The 22,511-nt window shown below is 34.6% G+C and overlaps 2 protein-coding genes across 2 annotated transcripts; both read left to right on the forward strand.

The window, feature by feature from the left end:
- Positions 1–2,881: 2,881 nt before the first annotated feature.
- On the forward strand, positions 2,882–8,030 carry LOC110101151 (F-box/LRR-repeat protein 3). The gene is made up of 8 exons (XM_020828945.2): positions 2,882–3,754; positions 3,938–4,063; positions 5,824–5,925; positions 6,020–6,413; positions 6,813–6,942; positions 7,015–7,309; positions 7,403–7,654; positions 7,809–8,030. The coding sequence occupies exons 1-8, from the start codon at positions 3,005–3,007 to the stop codon at positions 7,869–7,871; spliced, it is 2,112 nt and encodes a 703-aa protein (XP_020684604.1). The 5' UTR covers positions 2,882–3,004; the 3' UTR covers positions 7,872–8,030.
- A 7,602-nt stretch (positions 8,031–15,632) lies between these two features.
- Positions 15,633–19,136, forward strand: LOC110101502 (WRKY transcription factor WRKY24). The gene is made up of 5 exons (XM_020829419.2): positions 15,633–15,937; positions 16,237–16,446; positions 16,512–17,071; positions 17,184–17,345; positions 17,600–19,136. Exons 1-5 carry the CDS (start codon positions 15,650–15,652, stop codon positions 18,054–18,056), a joined length of 1,677 nt encoding a protein of 558 aa, XP_020685078.1. The 5' UTR covers positions 15,633–15,649; the 3' UTR covers positions 18,057–19,136.
- The last annotated feature ends 3,375 nt before the right edge of the window (positions 19,137–22,511 follow it).

The following is a 22,511-nucleotide window of genomic DNA, read 5'->3' on the forward strand; positions in this document are numbered from 1 at the left end:
GTTTTATTTATTTTGAAATTTAAAAAAAAATAATCCCTAGAATTAATGATTTATTTACTATAAAAATCATTTAAACTATTTTAAAATAAACATGATTGATAAAAAGATTATATTTAATTTTGATAATTCACCTAAAATTGCTTTCATTGAGCACGATCTTGAGGTGTATTTAAATTAGAAACATATGAAATTAAATGAGGGACCATTCGAACTCCAATTTAACTTATAGTCAAATTGAATATCTCGAAAGACGAACCTAATGACACTAAAATTTGTCTAATCCACTACCAAGTGGGTTCAAATCAAAAGGCATAAAGCATATTTGGATGGTTCAAAGCATGAATTGGATGGTGATTGATATCTTAATATAGTATGCTTATAGTCAAATCGAGTGGCTCGATGAGACGAGTCTAACGAGCCCAAGATCGCTTAATTCTATCATCATTTGGGGATATAAATGTTTGACAAATGCTCTATGATCTAAGGTATAACTTTAGGTCGTTTGATGGAGCACTTAGAATTCCCAAACGGTTGCCAAACTTTGGTTCGACCATCGTCAGACCATCGCTCGGCTGTCAACTGCCTTCGGACTTTCACTCGACTGCTGACGGTTGCTAGAATTTTGCTTGACCACTGTCGAACCACCCCCATTTGCCGTTGAACTTCCACGCGTCTGCTGACTTCCCCTAGACCACCTCCCGGCTGCCGATTGTTACAGGACTTCCAGTACTCGGGTGTCGACTGTAGCCAAACTTTTGACTGACCATCATCGTACTGGCCTTCAACTGTCGGTGGACTTTTGTTCGACCATTGACTGCCTCTCAAATTCCATCCGGTAACCGACCACCGTCAGACTTTTCCCGACCACCATCACCAGCCAACTATGGTCTGTTTGAACACATTGCCTACAAACTACTATCCCTCTAACTTAAGTCGTCTACAAACTATGGTGCCTTCTACCACCGTCATCAGTCATCAAGAGATTATGGTCCTTCCAACCACCGTCGCTTAGTTATCACGGCCCAGCCTACCACTGTCGCCCGCAGCCTATGGTACCTCCGACCTCCGTAGCCCTCGACTATAGTTCCTTTAACCACGATCGTAGGCTGATTTTGGTCCGTCTGATCAACATCGCCTGCAGACTACGATCCCTTCAAACGTACCAGAGTTGCCCACCGACTTTGGTCAGTCCGACCAACTTTGCCCACCAACTATAATCCCTATGACCAACATCTCTCGTCGACTACGATCCCTATAACCTTCTTCGTTCACCGACTAGGATCCCTCCGACCACCGTTGTCGATCGACTACGATCCGTCAGACCATCGTCGCCGATCTACTACGTTCCATCAGACCATCGTCGTCCGCCGACTAATGTCCCTCTTATCTTCGACACCCTTCGACCTTAAACGTATGTTGATTATGGTGTCTCCAACCTTTGTTGCTCACCGACTACGATTTCTTCGACCACTATCACCCACCAATTAAGATCCCTTCAACCACAATGAGCCAAGGCCTTTCCCCCGAGGAAGGGCACCATTTGTAATCAATTAGAAACCATAGTGGAATCATTTTAATTATATCAGACCCTATGATTTTCTCCATTTTTAGGGTTCCACGTAAAAATCTTGGTGTCTCTTAAGACTCACATTCCTCTCTCTTTTTTGTATTTGTGCTAGATCTTCATACAAATTTTGGACGCTAAACTCTATATCATTTTACCGTCGCTAATGTTCTAATTCGCAATAATTTTTAAAATCAATTTAATATTTGTAATAGTTATGATAATTAATTTAAATCATAAAATTTGGGCTCACTTGTAATTTTTTATTTTTAAATTTTTTTGTGTGTAAAATTATAATTAATTTTAATTAAATTGAGCCATTCTTAGCATATTAAAAAAAAAAAGAATTTTATATAAATTTATTCAGAAGAATATATCATTTCCCTATAATATTTCGCCAAGGGAAAAAGATCCAGATAAAATATTTCGCTGATTATTATTTAAATAAAAAGATTGGGTGAGATGCTGTCCTCCGTTTCCAGCCGTCCGTGGGACCATTCGTACCTGTCCGCACTGATGAGGCGTCCTCCTTCCCCACATAGTTCGGCACCGAATACTTTAGCTTCCGGAGAGGAAGTTCCATTTTTACCCTTTTTCCGTCTCAATCCGTACGGTACCCGATGTTTCTGATTTATGAGGTTAGAATTACACGGAAGTCCTTGCCTTTCTGGATTTTGTAGGGAATGTAATACCGGACTCTAGTTGAAAATTGTATAATATAAAATATCTAAAGAGCTATTGTTTTGTGTAATGCTATTAATTATTTATACTAAAAATAGAATATAAATTGAATAATTTTCATTTGAAATATTTGAGATTTTAGATCAAATTTAAAAATAATTTTTTTATGATCAATTGAAAATAAGATGAATTTATTTATTTTATTAAAATTTTCATCTAAATATATATTTTTATAATGATATATTATTTAAAAATTTAGCCATGGAGAATAGCTATTATTTTTTTATATTTTATATTTTAAACAATTTATTCTTATATTGCTATTAAATAGAGCATAAGTTTTTTTTTGAGCCTATTCTTATATTTTGGTGGGTGCATTAAAATTTTCTCTTATTTTTTGAGAAATTGAAAATTTGTAGTATGGCTTATTTTGAAAAATTGTATGCAAATTGTTTTTATTAAATGAAATTAGGATAATTTGCAAAAGATAAGCTGATAAGGGCGGTTGTGCAAAAAAAGAATATATTGTTTGAGGTTAATTCGTAGTTATTCTAAGTACAGTCTTTGGGCATTAGCGTAATTTCCTAATCAGCTTTCTTTCTTCTCACTTATCTTCCTCTTGAAACCTTGGAACCACCCACAGTTTCTGTTAAAGTTAGTTGCAACTCTTTTTATTTCTGCAACTCTTACGCCCTTCTATAATTCACTAGCAGAAGGAAGCAACCCTAATCTTCAACATCTCTTGCCATCAAGTTCTTCATGGGAAAAAATATAACCCTTCACAGCAGAACTTGCGTCTCCGAAGCCCTGGAAACCCAAGTCCCGGGCGTCGTCTTCACGAAACCCTCCGGTGATCCTTGCCCCTTGAAGAAGCACCGATTCTCTGAAGATCCCAAGCCCAACCTCTTTGACTCCCTCTCCGAAGAGCTCCTCTTCCTGATCCTCGACCATCTTGATTCCAATGACTTGGACAAGAAATCCTTCTCACTCGTCTGCAAATCCTTCTACGGTGCTGAATCACGTCACCGGAGAACCCTCCGCCCTCTTCGCTTGGATCTAATGCCGGCCGTCCTCTCTCGCTACCTTTCCATTTCCCACATCGATCTCTCCTGCCGCCATCGCGTCTCAGACGGCGTCCTCGCCTGGATCGCCATTGCAGTTGGACCCTCACTTCTCTCCATCGACCTGTCGAGGTCGAGGTCATTCTCGCATTTCGGACTTGGTAGCTTGGCGGCTGGCTGCTTGTCGCTGGTGGAAATAAATCTGTCGAACACGAATGATCTGAGCGACGCGTCGGCTGCGGCCATTGGGCGGTTGAGGAATCTTGAGAAGCTGTGGTTAGCGAACTGTAAACTTTTGACCGACATGGGGATTGGTTGCATCGCTGTGGGGTGCCGCAAGCTGAAGTTGCTCTCTTTGAAATTTTGCCTGGGGTTGACTGATTTGGGAATCGGGCTGGTGGCTGTGAAGTGCAGGGAGATCCGAAATTTAGATCTCTCGCACACGACGGTACGGATATATACTGCACTTGTAAAAATCTCTTTGAAATTTCCAATAAATGAGGGTTACGACGTTGTTTAGGAATGATTTCTGATCGAGCTCAGATTTGATGGAGAGAACTTATGCTAGGGTTTGCTTTTGTCGATAGCAATAAAAATTTGAAGAACTACTCATTTTTTTAAATATTTTCAGGTCACAAATAAATGCCTTCCAGCAATCATTCAGCTACCTTATCTTGAGAAGTTGTCCTTAGTGAATTGCCATTACCTTAACAAGGAAGGCCTTTTAACTTTGAAACTGGGATCCAAGTCCCTCGAGGTACTAACTATTTGTTTTGATTACTCGTTTTCATTTGTAATATTAAAAGCAATTTAATTTATGAAGATGTATCTTATGTATTTATATATCTAATTCCTAATTTTTTACATTTTCTTATATGTGGATTTATACGCAAACCACAAGATTCTTTTTTATTTTGTTTATAACACCTAAATCTTTCTATGTATTAATATAATTAAATTACATACAAGTATCACTAATATTAACTTATATAAAAATAAAACACACTTTTAGTGCATTTAGATATCAGGGTGGTATGTAAATAAACATAAAAAATTTAGGCATTAGATATATAGAAATATAAGAATTTTGATGTATTTTTATAAATCTCCCCTACTATTAGTGATGTTTTTGACCGGATTTTAAAACAAGGATGCTATATAAGTAAACATAGAGATTAAGACTTCGTTTGGGACGACTTTTTTACTGCTTCTTAAAATAACTTTTGAGTACAAAATTTCAACTTTTATACTAGAAAGTTGTTTTAGTAGCAGTAAGAAAACCGTCCCAAACGAAGCCTAAGGCATTGGATATATAAATTTATAAAAATTTTGTGGTCTGCTTGTAAATCCCTTAATTTATTATTAGACTAGATGTGAAGGGCATTTCTTGGTTATGGGTACAGGGAATGTTGATGATGCTGGTCCTAGGGAATAATGCTTCTAATATTCTGCAGTTTCATTCTTTTTTTTGTCACAAAATTACTTTATTAACAAAGATGCTATTGTTTTTTTTATTCACTTTGAGAGGAGGATGGGGTCCCAACCCTATGTGGCAAGGTTTGTTAATCCTCCTCCATTCATTCTTTTGATAGGGCTTTGCATTTTACACCACTCAAGATGCAAATATTTTTACCAGCCTGATTTGAAGCAAATTATGCAATTGCCCAATGTTTTAAAGAAATTGGGTTGCATATCCTTGGAACTTTCTATTTTGGGTATGCCTTATTACAAACATGTATTGCTCACCTCTTAATTGTTAGGAAGTAAACAATGCAATGGAACAAACAAGAAAGGAACAAACAAGAAAAGAAAACAACGGAAATGGACACTAGTATTTAATGTGAAAAATAAAAAATTAGGAAAAAACACTGAGCCACATCACATAAAAAAATTACTATGAAAATGGAAGAAATTATGTAGATCTCTTTTCTCTCAGTCTCTTCTTATCTCTCTTCACATGTATTTTCATTCTTTACTCAAAACAGACAGAGAGACAATTATACAACCCTAATGGATGCAAACCTTAAAGTTAAGCATGAAAATGAGAAAGAAAACTTCCCATCCCGACTCATAGAGTTGTGGCTGGCTCTTCATTCCCTGTTTCTAAGTCACCCCATAGTGCTATGGCGTTGTAACCTACAACACCGCAGCGCTTGAGTATACAACGCCTTAGCATTACACAATAGTTCGGACACAATAATATCCCACACAAAACTAACATTAATAATTCAACATCGAGTCTTTTAAAATAAGAGAAATCATCGTAGAGCTAGTCCTTTAGGAGGATTAGATTCTTCAAATCTGATGGTTTAATTCAATAAAAATGTCACCTTTCTGGACCCTAAACCTGTCTTGTCTGTTTGCACTCCTGGGAACAGGCTTGCCGTATTATATGTGGCATGAAAGTTTGTGTATTTAAGAAATGATCCATTACTTAGTCAAGAGTCGCTTGGAATAAGAGCTTGTTCACGTTTTGCGGATAATGAAATAATATCATGAATCTTGTATTTGTGACAGGTACTGGATTTAAATTGTCCATATGTTGGTGATAATGCATTATATAGCATAGTGATGGGTGCTGTCAACTTGCGTCAACTAATACTGGCGCACTGCGTCCCTGTAAGTCTTTCCATTCGTTCAACTATTCAATTTTACAAAATTATGGACCTAATATGATCAGAAATGTTCACTTTGAATCAATTTCTGGACTCAGGTTACCGACCGTTTGGCTAACAGCTTGCATAGACTTGCCAAGCTGGAGACAATAAAGTTGGAATGTTGCCATATGACCACTCCGGGGCTTCTCGCCCTTGGAAGTTCTTGCAATTCTTTGAAAGAGTTGAGCTTAGTCAAATGCTTTGGGGTGACTGATGAAGGTCTTTCCTTTGTTGTGTCAAAGAACAAAGGTTTAACTAAATTAGACATCACTTGCTGTCGGACTATAACGGACATCTCAATTGCTAGCATCACTAGCTCATGCACATCTCTAATGTCACTGAGGATGGAGTCATGTATTCTGGTGTCTAAGCATGCATTTCGTATGATTGGAGAACACTGCCCTCTGCTGGAGGAGCTTGACCTTACTGACAATCATTTAGATAATCAAGGTGTTTCTTTCGTTAAAATTAAATTGTCAATATGGGCGGATCCACCTTAAGGCCAGGGGTTGAAAAAATAAAAAAATTCTTTATTATATGATTTTTTAAGGTAATTATACTATGATTTTTAGGAAATTACCCCAACATAAGTAAACACATTGTGTAGAGATGTTATTGTTAGCGAACAATGAATCAAATATAACGAGAAATAATAAAGATAATCCAAAAATAGGGATCAAGAGGAAGCACCATCGGAACAAATATTTGTTGTAAGGATATTTATGAAAAAAAATTCTACAATTTTACTTATAAGTTTGTCCCCCTAAAAAGTAAGGCTGGATCCGCCCTTGAATTTGTCTACACTTTTTACTCCTTTTTCTCCCTTCTTAATCTTACTTGTTAATGCAGGACTCAAGTCAATCTCGAATTGTCGCAAACTCTTGATCTTGAAGATTGGGTTATGTATGAATGTTAATGATGAAGGCATTATTCAAATTGGCAGGGGTTGCCCAATGCTTCAGGAGCTCGATTTGTACAGGTTTGTTTTTCCCTCAGTTTGCGTTAGATCAACAGGCGCCAAATTTTAACCGACGTGATTTTATTGACGCAGGTCTATTGGATTAACCGACGCTGGTGTTATCGCAATAGGCCAAGGTTGCCCAATGTTGCAAACGATTAACCTATCATATTGCATTGAAATTACTGATAATGCTTTAAGATCATTATCCAAATGCCCCAAGTTGAACACACTGGAGCTTCGAGGATGCTTTCGAGTTTCAAATTATGGCCTTGTTGCCATTGCACTGGGATGCAAAGAAATTGTTAAGCTTGATATCAAAAAATGTTATGACATCACTGATGTTGGCATGGTTCCTCTTGCTCACCTTTGCAGTCGTCTTCGTCAAGTATGATTATAGATTATTGTTCTTTTCTAATACATTTTTTTTTTCCCTACCAAAAGAACAAAAATAACATTCATTTCTGCTTTCTCTTTTCAGATAAATCTCTCGTATACTTCCGTATCAGATATTGGGCTTTTAGCATTGGCAAGCATCAGTTGCTTACGAAGCATGACAATTTTACATCTTAGCGAGTTGACGCCAAATGGGTTGGCGACTGCACTTCTGACATTCGGTGGTTCAAAGAAAGTGAAACTCAACTTGTCATTTAAATCTTTGCTTTCCCAGAAATTAATCACACACTTGGAAGAACGTGGATGCATATTTCAATGGATGGACAGAGCCTTTAAGGTATTTTATCAAATGTAGCCTATCTTGATTTGTTGGTTTGAAGTTTTAGCTATAAACTAATAGATATTAAATTCAAAGTTTATATATTAGAAATCAACCTATACAGATTCATGAATTCATGATTACAGATTCTAAGTTGTCTTTGCGGTTGCAGGCTGAAGTGGATGACAATGAAGTGTGGAAACAAAGGTCTCAAGACTTGGTGACCGTTGTGTGAAGGAATTTGCCTCATGATAAGAACAAAGGTCTTTATTCAATAGGGTTTAGGGCGGGCAAAATTCCAGTACAGCTTATTTTGCATCCTTTTGCTGACCTGTTTACTGAACTTTCTTAACTTGTAGTCTTGTTTGTCTGAGATTTGGTTGAGCCTATTAATGTCACTCAACTGACATTGTGTTGCCACTATCGCTTTACTATAGTCTCCTCATTATCATTACTCAACTATGGCTCCTTGATTGTCGTCAGCCGATCATCATCATTTAACTACTATTACTTGACTAGCTAGTTTCTTGACCACCCTCAACTATGATCTCTAGACCACATAACCTAATATTATTTCTTGACTACAATCTTTTGATTATTATCATTTGTCTATAGTCTCTTGACCATCATCACCAAAAAACTATCACATAACTATTATCTCTTTGTGATCTCATTGCCAAGAACATCGAAGCACACTATTGACTATAAGATTGATGTGCATAATTGACACAACTGCTGACAGCCACCAATTTTTTAGCTCGTCGTCACCAATAGTATTGACACATGTTATAGCTTATAAGGTTGATGCTCATCATCGACGCACACCATCACCTATAAGGCTAATGCATGCAATAAAAAATTGCAGTTGCTTATATATTTTATGCACATCATCTCTTCTCCCTAAAGGAGAAGCATCAAACATACCGCAAGTAATATCTTGAAGATAACCAAAGCCTTAAGACTCACAACTTTCACCGTTGAACCCATCATATATAATTCATGTATACTATATTGTATTAACACATCTCCAATTATACGAAAGGAAATCATTCATAATCAATAAGATGCACTAATGGAATCATTTCAATTGAGTTGGATGTTGTAATTCTTTCCCCATAAAGAATTTAATAGATCATAGCATTTGCTTTCATTCCTAAAGTATATCCATTTTGATTCGAATATGAGCTAGCTTGATTCAATCTAGGTTAGCCTCAACTTATACTAGGTTCAATATTTGCTAGTCTTGGTATGTCATTCAACTCATTAACTTCTTGATTTGATTTTCGAGCGATTTTTTATCATTGAGTCAAATTCATAGTCCTAATTTGTATAAGAAACAACTTAGTGTTACATCTATAACATATTTAGGTAGTATCTCATAAGTAATTTTGTTTTTTTAATAAATTAAATTAATTTAAAATTATTTAAAATAATTTTTATGCTATTTTATTATAATTTATATGAGCATGTGCACCAAGCAGACCAACTACATCCACCATCAGCCAACTATGGCCCACCATTAGACTACATACAGGGGCCACGAGGCCAAGCCCTCTTTAAAATAATAAAATAAATTTACATATCTGATATTCAAGAAAAAAACCTTTATCTAATTATCAATTTTATTTTATTTATGATCAAATTAAATTAAAACAAAAAGAACTAAATAAAATAAGAAAAAAAACTAAAAGTGAAAATAAAAGTAATATAGAGTGACTCATAATTCAAGGTCACTATAAGGATTAATTTTGTTTTAAACCAGCTGGCTTGATATTTTTAGATCAAAGTTTTTTTTTTTTTTTTTCAAAAGATTTTTTTACTAAAAAGTAGCTTTACAAAATAGCAAAAAAATTATCCCAAATAAAACCCAAATCAAATTATGTTGTGACATGCATTTTTATATTAATTTTATTTTCAAAAGTATAGCATTTACAAGAAGGTTTGTGATTTAGCTTGTGAAAATGGAAGACTGCTTTGGATTTCCTAACAAGAAAATTAAATATAGAAAGAATTAGAACACCATTCGTGAGCTTCAAATTCAATCCTCAAATGGCTTTGCCTCTTCCCAGCATGAGATTGATCATCAACCGAAGCCTACTAATGAATGACATGATGTCCATCAGCTAATAACATCCAATGTCAATTTTCTTGATAGCATAATCTCCCTTTTTGTTAGGATAAAGACTGATACGTCATCATAAAATTATCTTAACCAGACACGAATCTCGGCGCAAAAATCAAGTTGGAAACTTCAAAAATTAAATCCGGGAGCATCTGAACTCCGATGTCAGCGAGCTTATATTCAAACTGAGCGCCTCGAAAACACAAACCCAACGACACCAAATTCAACTCAATCCGAGCCTAAATGAGCCCAAATCAAGAGTCCGAAGTGCTATTGGAAAGCTCGTACCAAAAATTGAGTTACCAAACCGTCTCCGATTTTAACAAGCTTATAGTCGAATCGAACGGCTCGACAAGACGAATCCAACGAACCCATGATTGCCGAATTCCAACATCACTAAGGTCTTCAAATGTCCAACGAATGGTGCATGATCGAAGGATTCAATATCAGTCGTCCATTTGGCCACTCCCTATTTGCCCTTGATCTCACACCTATTTACGGGAAAGCCACTCCAGAAAAACTATAAATAGACCCCTCATTTCTCATAAGAGGGGACCAAAGCAAGAAGAATAGAAGAAGAATATAAGAAGAAGAGAAAGAGAAGGAGAATCAGCCTCCTCCTCGACTACCGCCGGAGTTGTTTCCGCCGCCTGAATAATGTCGGAATTCTGCCAAATATTCAGGTGAAGCCGGAACTCTGCACAACTTTGTAAATGAATTTCAATTCAGAAGAAACTCATTGTAATATGTTCGTCCTAACTTGTGGGACGAATCAGCCTCTTGTATCCCAAACGACACTAGTGGAACTTTTCAACTGGGCGTGGCCCCGTGGTTTTTTCCTTTTTTAGGGTTTTCCACGTAAATATTATGGTGTTCTTTTATCTTCTGTTTGTGTGTGTTAGATATTCGTGCAACGCTTAGAAGAAAATTTTTTAACTCTACCACCGCGTATATTCTAGCCCGCAACAAAGGCTAAGGTTTTGTTTGTGATAGCTTTACTGCTTTATGAAGTAACTTTCTAGTATAAAAATTTCAAATTCAAAAATATTTTTTAACTAAAAAACAACTTCAAAAACCAGTAAAAAAACTGTCCCAAATGAAACCTAAATTGATCACCAGACTTTTAACGCTCCATATGAGAACAACTAATGTTATAGTTCGATCAATATTAGTCATTGATGTTCGATGCCCATCTTCTTTTATCTTCTGTTTGTGTGTGTTAGATATTCGTGCAACGCTCAGACGAAAATTTTTTAACTCTACCACCGCGTATATTCTAGCCCGCAACAAAGGCTAAGGTTTTGTTTGTGATAGCTTTACTGCTTTATGAAGTAACTTTCTAGTATAAAAATTTCAAATTCAAAAATATTTTTAACTAAAAAACAACTTCAAAAACCAGTAAAAAAACTGTCCCAAATGAAACCTAAATTGATCACCATACTTTTAACGTTCCATATGAGACAAATGCCCAACGAACGGTGCATAATCAAAGGATTCGATATCGGCCGTCCGTTCGAAACACTCCCAATTCGCCACTGATCTCACGCCTATTTACGGGCTAAGCCACTCCAGAAAAACTATAAATAGAGCCCTCATTCTACACCAAAGGGACGGAAGTGAAGAGAGAGAAGAAGAAGAGGAGAAAGGGGAAAAGGAGATTCCTCACCTGCTCGACCACCGCCGGAGCTCTTCCTGCAGCCTGAAGACGCCGGAACTCTGTCGGATTTTTAAGAAACGTAGGAATTCTGCACAACTTCCACGTGATGCTGAAATCCTTCCCAATTAACAACAGAGTTCCCTCCTGACGCCGAAACTTGTAAATGAATTTCAATTCAGAAGAAACTCATTGTAATATGTTCGTCCTAACTTGTGGGACGAATCAGTCTCTTGTATCTCAAACGACATTAGTGGAACTTTTCAACTGGGCGTGACCCCGTGCTTTTTTCCCTTTTTCAAGGTTTTTCATGTAAAAATCCTACTGTTCTTTTATATTCTGTTTGTGTGTGCTAGATATTCGTGCAACGCTCAGATGAAAATTTTCTAACTCTACCGCCGCGTATATTCTAGCCCGCAACAAAGACTAAGGTTTTGTTTGTGATAGCTTTATTACTGCTTTATGAAGTAACTTTACAGTATAAAAATTTCAAATTCAAAAATATTTTTAACAAAAAAACAGCTTCAAAAAGCAGTAAAAAAACTGCCCCAAATGAAATCTAAATTGATCACCAGACTTTTAACGTTCCATATGAGAACAACTAATGTTATAGTTCGATCAATATTAGTCATTGATGTTCGATGCCCATCTTCTCAGTCGCCTAATATCTCAATATATCAATAGAACAATCATGCTAAATACATACCACGAAGTTTCTACTCATGTGGTCTCCTTTCCTCTCAGGAAAATAACAAAGCTGAATGTCCATCTTCTCTAGATTTTGTATTTCCCTAATCATCCATCATATGATATCCTATATTGGTTTCCTAGACTCCTTTTCAATCAAACGAGCAACCAAGTTGTTTATCCAATAATGCCAACTTTTTAACCTTCACCTTCAGCTATTGTCCAACGCTTATTGACATCATATTGGTCTCCCAATCTCCCATTTTATTAGGAGAGATACTAAGTCAATCACATACTGCAATCTTACTCATTACATTTTCCATCAACTATTATTTGATACATATTGATGATTGATATTCAATATTAATATTAAATTTTTTAGTCATCCAATTAATGTCCCATCGTATTGAGATATCAACCAAGTTGATTGCCCGATGCTAGTCAACCATGGAAGTACTACTAATATCCAAATTCAATATTAATTTTAATCTCTCTTGCATTTAATTTTTATCTTATATTACTACTAATTAATATCCATTTAGATATAAAATCTTAGGTTATAGTTGAAAATTGAAAGAAGAGCCGAGTTAGTTTACTTGTGATTCTTCCTATAACTTTTGTGCTATAATTAACATCACATATTTCCCCCATGTTTTTCTTTTTCATTTCATCAAAGAAATTCCATGAATCAGATAAAGTCTGTGTCGCGTTTTTTTATATTTGTAATTAAATTATGTAAATAGATAAGCCAAAGTTTCAATTTTTGTTATAATTAATAATGGTGAATTAAGATTTTGTGTTCTTAGTGGTGGCATTTCAACTCGTAAGACATTTTCATGACATCTTTTTCATGAGTAATTTGGATTGTTTTGTTTCAACCTAATTGTTTAGTAGCATAGATATAAAAAATGTGTGGGAAGAATCATTTAGGATATCTCTATTTGGTGTTTAGGATCTTCTGATGGATGAGCGAGGAGGAAGAATGACTTAGAGCCAACGAGAAAGTTAGCTTGCATTATGTGGTACTTGATGTGGGTGATATGTTAATTGCATCTTTCACAAATATGATGTACATATAATCTACATGCACATGCCTATGTACGTTTTAGACTTTTCCTAACATAATAAAGTCGATCAATTTGTTTGACTTTTTAGTTGTTTTCAGTATTAACACAAGTGGAATAAACATGATGGAGACAAAAAAAGCTCTAGAATGAAGAGAGCTTCAGGTACATAGGCTAATTGACACCACAAATCACTTTAACATCAAAATACATTTCATTCAAATGATTGATATTGCTATGTGTTAATGGTAGAGGCACTCTTATTTCAAGAGTGACATGATATTTGTTGTCATGCATATTCTCAGTTATCAATTTAAATATGAATTTTACTTATGATGTATTAGATTTAAATTTATTTGATGAGAATTGATTGAATATTGTTTTGAGCTACATGACAAACAAAGATAGAGAAGCTTTAAAAATAGATGGATTAAATTTCTATATTTTCAAATGAGTCATTATAAGAGCTTGGTTGGTCTACTGATTATCTTTTGTGTGTCCTCTTTATATGTATATGAGATGATCATTAGTTTATATTTTTTTATATCATCAGATATCATTGAGATAAGGTTTTTAATAAGATAAAGAATGTTAAAAGTTGAATGATTTTGGGAAGTCAATTTAATCGTTCTTTTATTAAGATGGATGAATGAGTGACTTATAATATGAATTTTGAATGCAGTTGCATGCTTATTATCTTATGTTGAATTATACATGCTATTGCCACCTTTCTAATACGATTGAACATTTTCCAACCTTTTGAATTCGTTGTGATTTACACTTCAACTCATCTAGGAATGTCTCATGCTTATCTATATGTTGCATTATATATCACGTATGGAGAGAAAGAAATGCAATGAGATATTAGTTTAAATAAGAATTTTATATGTGCTACTGATTATCTTTTATTGTATCCTTTTTAGATTTATATGAGATGATGATTACTTCATTTTTTTTATGTGATCAAATATCATTAAGATAAGATTTTTTTATGAGATAAGGAATGTTAGAGGTTGAATGATTTTGGGCAGTCAATTTAATTGTTCTTTTATTAGGATGGGTGAATAAGTGATTGAGAAGATGAAGTTATAGGATATGTGTGCTAGGGTATTAGACCCCATGAACCTAATAAGGTTATAAGTATTTTGATGATTATAAATATTAATGATTGTAATTGAGTTGATAAATTTGTGTGCAAGCCTTTTTGTTTAGCATCTCAAATAAAACAAGAGTTGAAGACCAAACAAAACCAGACACACAGGTTGTATGGTATATGTAAATAATATATTAATTTGTATACAATCCTTTTTGTTTGGATTGAGAAGATGAAGTTGATAATTTTATTTTTAGGTGTTTAAAGATATAAGAGTTGGATGAAAGTGCCATTTATGTGATTTTTTATAGACTTATTTGAAATTTTGTGTATGATTGAAGTATGAATTTGACCATTCTATAGCACTCAAGAATATGTTGTTTGTTGCATATAATCTAATATTTGTAATATCTTTTGCGTCATTGTATTTTCAATGATTTTTGTGCTTTATGATGTTAATGTCAAAAACAATCTAAAACTTCGTAACATATTGAATATCATGTAGATAACTAGAAATCAAATGATTATGAGTGACGCGCTTTTTTGAATAACTATAAGATAATTTTGATTAAGTATTTGAAAAGTTAGATTATTTTTTTGCACAAATAAGAGATAGTTTTAAAATGAACTCTAAATCCGTATCCAGAAACCTTTTATTATGTCTTAACATTAGTATTTTTATCTTATTTTTTTATAAACAAAGTAATTTCAGACTATGTAATAAAAATATTGTAGAAATAATGACAATTATATAGTTACTAAGTTTTTAATTATGCTATCACTCTCTTTTTCATTATGATTAATTAACTCTAGAGTTGCAATGGAATGAATGAGGAATGATAATTCATAGAATTAACTTCTACTTCATAATATTTATTGCAATATAATTAATAGTTTTAGTTTAATTTATAAAATTAATAGTTATAGTAATATAATTAATAATTTTAATAATTTAAGTGGTTAGTTTAAAATTTTTATTTTTAATAATTATAATTAATTTAAATATTCATAATAATATAAATTTTATTTTTAAATTTTTATTCACTTGAATTTAATGCATACAATAAAACTTATATATATATATATACTTATTAAAAAATCGTACCCAAAAAAAAAAAAAAACTTCATAAATGTAATTGGAAACAAGAAGAACTGGTGATGACCGAGCCGTCTGCTCTAGTCAAATCCTTGACCATTGACTTCTATTCCACGTTCAAAGTTTCTCCTCGCCCTTAGAAATATGCCCACTTCTCTCATCCCAGTATCTATCTTTCTCTCTCTTTGTCGCATTCTCATACGTGATTCAAGCAAACTTGGTTACATAAGATCACCTTCTTTTCCTTTTTCTTATTCTCCTCAAACTCTCTCAGCTCGAACTCCCCACCTTTTCTTCATGACTCCCTCTTCATCAAGCTTCGTCACGTCTGAGAACTCAGTCCCCATCCTCCCCTTCTCCACTTCGTCATCTTCCCAGCTTAACACGTTTCTCAGAGCCAGCGAGGCAGTCGGAGAGGAAAGGTCAACCTTTCGTTCTAGTAATGGATTCAAGTCAACTGTGACGACATCTTCGCTGTTTCCAAACGCTTCTTCTTCTTTTTCTCCTCCTCCTTTCCTCTCCCTTCCCGGCGGTCTCAGCCCAGCCGTATTCCTCAACTCCCCTATTCCTCTCTCTTCTTCTAATGTAAGTTATGGAGGAAAATTCTCTTACGCACTTTATTTATTTATTTTTATTTTTTCATGTAAAATTTTGGTATAAGCTCAGGCCAGCATGCATGCATGAAACTTTATTTTATGATATGACTTTTTTTTTAACCTAAAAATAATTTCTTAGAAACTATCTTGCAGTTCAGTATTTTATTTTTAATTTGATGCACAGTTCTTTATGTTTTTTGTTTTAGTGAATTCTGCACTATAATTTTAAGAACAAATAGAAAATATATCTTTTATTTTATTTGAATTATAAGCTTCTTTTTCATGCAGGCACAGATTTTAGCATCTGAAGCAATTGGGAGTACTTTTCCTACGCAAACCATTACTTGGACGGGAAACAATACTAATTATCTGCACGAGTTAAAGGAAGATCGATATCATAACAAGTCATACTCTAATTTCTCATTCGAAACATCTACAAGGCCTGCAAGCTTGAAAAGTTCTTCCTTCCATCCTTCTACAATAGGATTCATGGCTTCTGTAAGTCAATTTAATCACTTCAATTCATCTACTTTATTTTTATATTAAACAATTACAATTAATAGGAAGAAGAGGCTTTCGAGGCAGCAAATCAGCAATCATGGAGCTATCAGCAACCACCTTTAATAACTTCAAATGATCAGATTCCTAACTTGCAAGCAAGCAGTCAGTCAGAGTACAACTGCAACTATTCAAATATCTCGGCTCAAAGCCTGAGAGAGCAAAGAAGATTAGATGATGGATACAATTGGAGAAAATATGGGCAGAAAAAAGTTAAAGGTACTGAGAATCCAAGAAGCTACTATAAGTGCACTTACCCGAATTGCCCAACGAAGAAGATGGTGGAGAGATCATTAGACGGACATATAACTGAGATCATATACAAAGGAACACATAGTCATCCAAAGCCACAACGCATAAGAAAGAATTCATCTTCTTTTGAAGGATTTCAAGGTTCAACTCATCATGAAGGGAAAGATCATTCATTCAACGGGCAATTCGGTTCAATCACAACTGAAAATTCTTCTGCTTATTATGGCGACGCCCATGATATAAATATGAACTCTCAGAGGATGAGAGCAGTTGGACCTGATTATGATGACGACGAAGCTGATGCCAAGAAATGGTGAGCATGCAAGTAACTTCATATAGAACCTGTTATTTACTTCATGTGACTGGTTTTGTTTAGTAACAAAGGTGATTAATTATGCAGTTAATTACCTATTATGTTTTTGTAGGAAGATGGAGGGTGAAGTTGAAGGGATCTCAATTTCCAGCGATAGAACTGTTAGAGAGCCTAAAGTGATGGTTCAAACAACGAGCGATATCGACGTTCTCGACGATGGATATCGGTGGAGAAAGTATGGGCAGAAGGTGGTGAAGGGAAATCCAAATCCAAGGTGAGCTTAATTAACAAGTTGGCTATGTGAAAAGTTTAAATGAAAGAACAATATTCACGTAGTACTTTAAGAAAGCTATAATCAAGCAACTTTCACCAAACAAAATAGTTTGTTATCCTAAGGAAATTATCATTCCTTCTGTCGCATTGTATCATTATAAGCATTATTGCAAAAAAGTTCTATTAATTTGTCTTTATAGTTTCCTATTGTTTAATTTAATTTGTTTCTTATCCACCATGTGATTCTTTTTTTAGGAGTTACTACAAGTGCACAACATTAGGTTGTTCAGTGAGGAAACATATTGAAAGAGCATCAACTGACTTACGAGCGGTGATTACAACCTATGAGGGCAAGCACAATCATGATGTCCCCGCACCTCGAGGAAGCGGAGGCTTGACCAACAAGACTTCGTTTGATGACAACAACAATATTAGAACTAACAACAGCAGCAGCAGCAGCAGCTACAACATGAGCAACTTTACAATGGCTGTAAGGCCGTCGGTGGCTTCTAATTCATTTTTCAGCCCAAGAACTAATGGAATGGATGGAATAGGATTCTTTAGATATGAGAATTCAATGAATTCTTTATTTGCTAATGAATTGCAAAAGCAGAACCAGCTTCAGCATTTGCAGAAGCAAGGCGAGAGTGTGTTATCTAAGGCCAAAAAGGAGCCACGAGATGATTTGTTCACTGACTCGTTGCTAGGCTGAGCTGCATGTGTTCAGCTTAGGAAAAGAAGGAAATAGGTAGAAGAAGAAGGACAGGTGGCTCTACTTAATTTATTTTTAGTGACTGTTGAAAAAACAAAAATTTGTCTTATTTCTTCATTTGTATTGCACGAGTAAGAGTCTGCGGATGTGGATGTCCCAGACGATTATGCCATAAAGACTTTGTGTTGCACGATGTATGAAGAGCAAGTGAGCTATGATTTGAGGAAGAAGAAGATGGACTTATTCTGGATGTGGTTTGTGGAATGGGATAGAGCCTGTTAGAACAAAGCCTCTTGAGTAGAATCTGTTGATTTTGCATATCCTTGATAACAAACCCAGATGAATCAAAAGAAACAATGAGATTGTTATCCTTTGTTAAGTTTGAAATAGACATCAAATTATGAGAGATGCTAGGAATGTGGAATAATTGATTCAAGTGAAGCTTACGTATAGGTGTAGGTAGTATACCGTTGCCAGTATGAGCTATGGACACATAACTTCCATTTCCCACTTGAACATTATCTGATCCTTGATAGCCAGTGGGGTTGTTAATCCTGTTAAGATGATTGGTGAGATGAAATGATGCTCTCGAATCCAGATACCAGTCTGGATTGTTTTCTTATGTAGTTGCTACTAGTGCTCTGGATGTATTACCATTAGCAGGTGGAACATAGGTAATATTCATTCTATGCCAGCAAACATTTGCTAGATGTCCCATTTTGTTGCATATTTGCATATATGAAGTGGTGACTGAGCTGGTTGCTGAGATCGCTGTGTTGATTATTGTTCATGTTTGATCTATCTCTTCCTCTTCGTCCTCGTCCTTTGTGTGTATATAACGCAACATTTGGAACAGGGACGGTTGTATATATTCCAAGTATTCCACTTGAATGTTGATTTCTTCACTAATTAATAATGAATATAAGTCTTCTAGACTTATAGGATTAAGCATAGTCCTTATTGACGTCTTGAAAGCATTATATGTCGGTGGCAACCAGTTCAGTGTATACACGATTATGTCTTCTACATCTATTTTTGATCCTGCTGTAGAAATTTTGTCCACAATATTCTTGATTTCTATTAAATACTGCACCATGGTAAGATTCTTTATCGCTATGTTATGTAATTCATTTTTCAATTGAATTACATGCGATTTGTTCGTGGCTTGTTATCGTCGTTCGATAGTCAACCAGATTGTCGAACAAGATTCTTAGCGCAGTACATATGGTAGTATAGATGGTGCGATTGTTGAACACAGTGCTGCCGCCAGATTCTGATCTATAAGTAACCATTCGTTGTACCTGGGGTTTTCCGATGTAGTTCCATCATATGTCTGTATCATTCGAGATGGTGGTTCTGCGCCATCTTCAAGAAATCGAGCAAATCCATTCACCCTTAGTAACTTTAGTACTTGAGATCTCCCTATAGCGTAGTTATCGCTAGTTAGTTGAGTCAGAACTATCGTCTTGATGTTAGAGATCAAAAACTTTAGAGAAGCTGGAACATAGTTTCCTTCGTTAACTTCTTCCTGGGTCGAGTCTCTGACTTGCGAGGAAGACGATTGCACCATTGTTGTTTTTGCAGGTTTCTTGAACCCGCTCTGATACCATAAAGAAATTCAAATCAAGAAACGAGAAAATGTTTCTAAGAGATATAAAATTTGGTCTCTTTGTTTCTCTCACAGAGATTCATTTCGTGAATGACAATCTACAACTCATACATGTATTTATACTAATCAATAGGTGTGTGCTAGTACACGTGTCTAGCTTTGATTGGATGAGTCAATTACAGGTTATAGATGTCATTCTGCTTCTGCTACTTGAGTTGCTTTTAGTTACAACGTATATAAAATAATATTGATAGATTTCTACTTAAAATTTCACAACGCCTCAAAAAATTTAGCAAAACTTCATTAAAATTTCAAAAATTTGTGCCAAATTTTTAACTTTAATGTGAAATTAAAAAAAAAAAAAAGTTTTAGCTGAAACTTTCTAAGTTGCTTAAGAGTATTTATGAGACAGTTTTCTTATTATTTTTTTAGGCCACAAATACAATTTTTTTTGCTATTATTTTTTCTTTGCTATGAAAATATAATTTTTACAATCAGAATTGCTAATGTGTTGCAGCTTTAAGAAAATAGGTGTCCAAATCCGATTAATTAAAAAAATATAAAATCCACAATAACTTTAAAAAAAGTTACATTTCTCACTGCATTTCACAATCATTTTACAAAATACTGAAGCTATCCCAAACATAACCTAAATAAAAAAAATTAATGAGCTTTGGATCAAATTCAGACCAAAATCATTGAAATTTAAAATTAAGCTAACACCAACTACAGCAATAACCAGGAAGATCAAAGTCAGAAATGAAGGAAAAAAAATACTATATATAACTCTTATTGAATGAGTAAAAAGATAGAGAAGCAGAGATGAATGGAAGAAAAAGAGACGCAGACAGGTTAATTAGCTAGACTGGCTGTTATTTTTTTCCTTTTTTTCATGTCCTTTTTATTTAATTTCTCTCTGCCTCTTTTACGTAATATTTACTTGATTAGAATTAATCAATACTAATCTCCCTTTTTTCACCTAATCCCAAAGTACCTTAATGTTAAATTAACTGCCTTGCTCCTCAATTTTCCGACGTGAGATCACAAAACCTGCTAAGCAATGACAAAGTAAGGCCTTGTTTGGGACGGCTTTCTTACTGCAATTTTTGTACTAGAAAACTGTCTTAAGAAGCAGCAAGAAAGTCGCCCCAAATGAAGCCTAAGACTAGTTCATACACGCATCATATGAGCAATATTCAAATACAAAATCTCTTAATTGATAATCAAACTTCACAACCAAAAGATCAAAATGAGCTGCGTTTTCATTGTGGCTTCATTTTAACACTATATTAAGGCTTCATTTGGAACAGCTTTCTACCGCTTCTTAAATCAACTTTCTAGAACAAAATTTTAATTTTTATATTAAAAAGCTGTTTTAATTAAGAAGCAGTAAAAAAGCCGTCCCTAACGAAATCTAAATCTAAGGCTTCGTTTGGGACGGCTTCATTGGTGCTTTATATATACCAGCTTTCTAGTATAAAAATTTTAAGTTTAAAAATTTTTTGTACTAAAAAATTGTTTTAGAAAACATCAAAAAATTGTCCGAAACCTAAATCATACCCGTTAACATCAATGAATAGTATTTATAACGCCTTAACAGTAATTTTAATAAATGCCATAAACATTATGAACAGTTAAGACACCGAAGATAATTTGTATTCCTTCCAAAGTGATGAGACTCTTTCTCATTCAAGCTCGGTCAATCTGCTTTGTCCTGATTTCATTTAGTTTGACCACCCAATTGCAAGAGTTCATAGTTATTTTGATATATAAAACAAGCCTTTGAATTCAAGCAGTATTGTGACCATCGATTCCAGTATATCATTTGTTTCTTCCACTCGTCACGAGCTCTCATATTAATAATTTTTACTAGGAATTTTCATATTCTTTTGTCATCATATGAGCCATAAAATGCTAATTTTTTTCTAATAAAGTAAATGGGGTATATATATATCAACATCCAATAGAACAACATGCACCATGTTTCCAATTGGGTTATTCATAGGGGTGCATTAAGATGGCTCCCGAGTCAGCTCGATCTTGACTCGTTAACGAGTTCATAAGTCGAACTGAATTTGAGCTCGAGCTTAGCTTGGCTCGGTTCTATACTTGTTGAGTCGCTTGATTAACTTAAAATATATTTTAAATTATATATTATATTTTAACATTTTTAAATTAATTTTATATTAAAAATAAAAATTCTAAAAAAATATAATTTTTAATTATAAACTAAAAAACCGAACTCAACAATCGAGTTAAACTCGAGTTTTACAAACAAGCATGAGCTATAAATTTTTTAACGAGCCGAGCTTGACCTTACTAATGACTCGAGCTCAATAAGAACCAAACAAATTTAGCTCAATTAGACAATACTCGACTTTACAACCCTAGTTCTATGTGTATTTATATTTCCAATTACGCCCTTTGGCCATTTCAACCCTAAAAGGCTGAGCTATGTGTTCTAGAGTAGTTTATTATAAACTTGGCAAACAATCACTCAATTTGACTAAGTAAAAGTAGAAAATTTTGATGACTTTACTAAGTCAAAATATGTCTACTTTGCTATTTGGGATTCACAAACTATGACTTTACTAAGTCAAAATGTATGCCTACTTTGCTATTTGGGATTCACAAACTCAGCTTAAAGGTGCGGACATTCCAAAGATTCTCACGATTCTCATTTTATTGACCTAAAGTGTGCTGTATTGTACACTAGGGCAATCAAATCACCATGCCGGCAAGCCACAGCTTGCACAAAAGCAATGCATATTTCATTCGTATTGATAACAACAAAAAATATAAATAATTTTTTTCTTAGAATGATGAGTACTAAGATATATATTTTG

This window comes from Dendrobium catenatum, unplaced genomic scaffold, assembly GCF_001605985.2.
Source record: "Dendrobium catenatum unplaced genomic scaffold, ASM160598v2 fragScaff_scaffold_1553, whole genome shotgun sequence".
Taxonomy (NCBI): Eukaryota; Viridiplantae; Streptophyta; class Magnoliopsida; order Asparagales; family Orchidaceae; genus Dendrobium; species Dendrobium catenatum.

What these genes read in the sequence shown, in the direction of transcription:
- LOC110101151 (XM_020828945.2), top strand. Translation starts at nt 3,005, where the DNA reads ATGGGAAAAAATATAACCCTTCACAGCAGAACTTGCGTCTCCGAAGCC. An exon ending in CAATCATTTAGATAATCAAG is followed by an intron (nt 6,414 to 6,812) that starts GTGTTTCTTTCG and finishes TTGTTAATGCAG; the next exon opens with GACTCAAGTCAATCTCGAAT. An exon ending in CAGGAGCTCGATTTGTACAG is followed by an intron (nt 6,943 to 7,014) that starts GTTTGTTTTTCC and finishes TTATTGACGCAG; the next exon opens with GTCTATTGGATTAACCGACG.
- LOC110101502 (XM_020829419.2), top strand. Translation starts at nt 15,650, where the DNA reads ATGACTCCCTCTTCATCAAGCTTCGTCACGTCTGAGAACTCAGTCCCC. An exon ending in TTCCTCTCTCTTCTTCTAAT is followed by an intron (nt 15,938 to 16,236) that starts GTAAGTTATGGA and finishes TTTTTCATGCAG; the next exon opens with GCACAGATTTTAGCATCTGA. An exon ending in GAAGCTGATGCCAAGAAATG is followed by an intron (nt 17,072 to 17,183) that starts GTGAGCATGCAA and finishes ATGTTTTTGTAG; the next exon opens with GAAGATGGAGGGTGAAGTTG.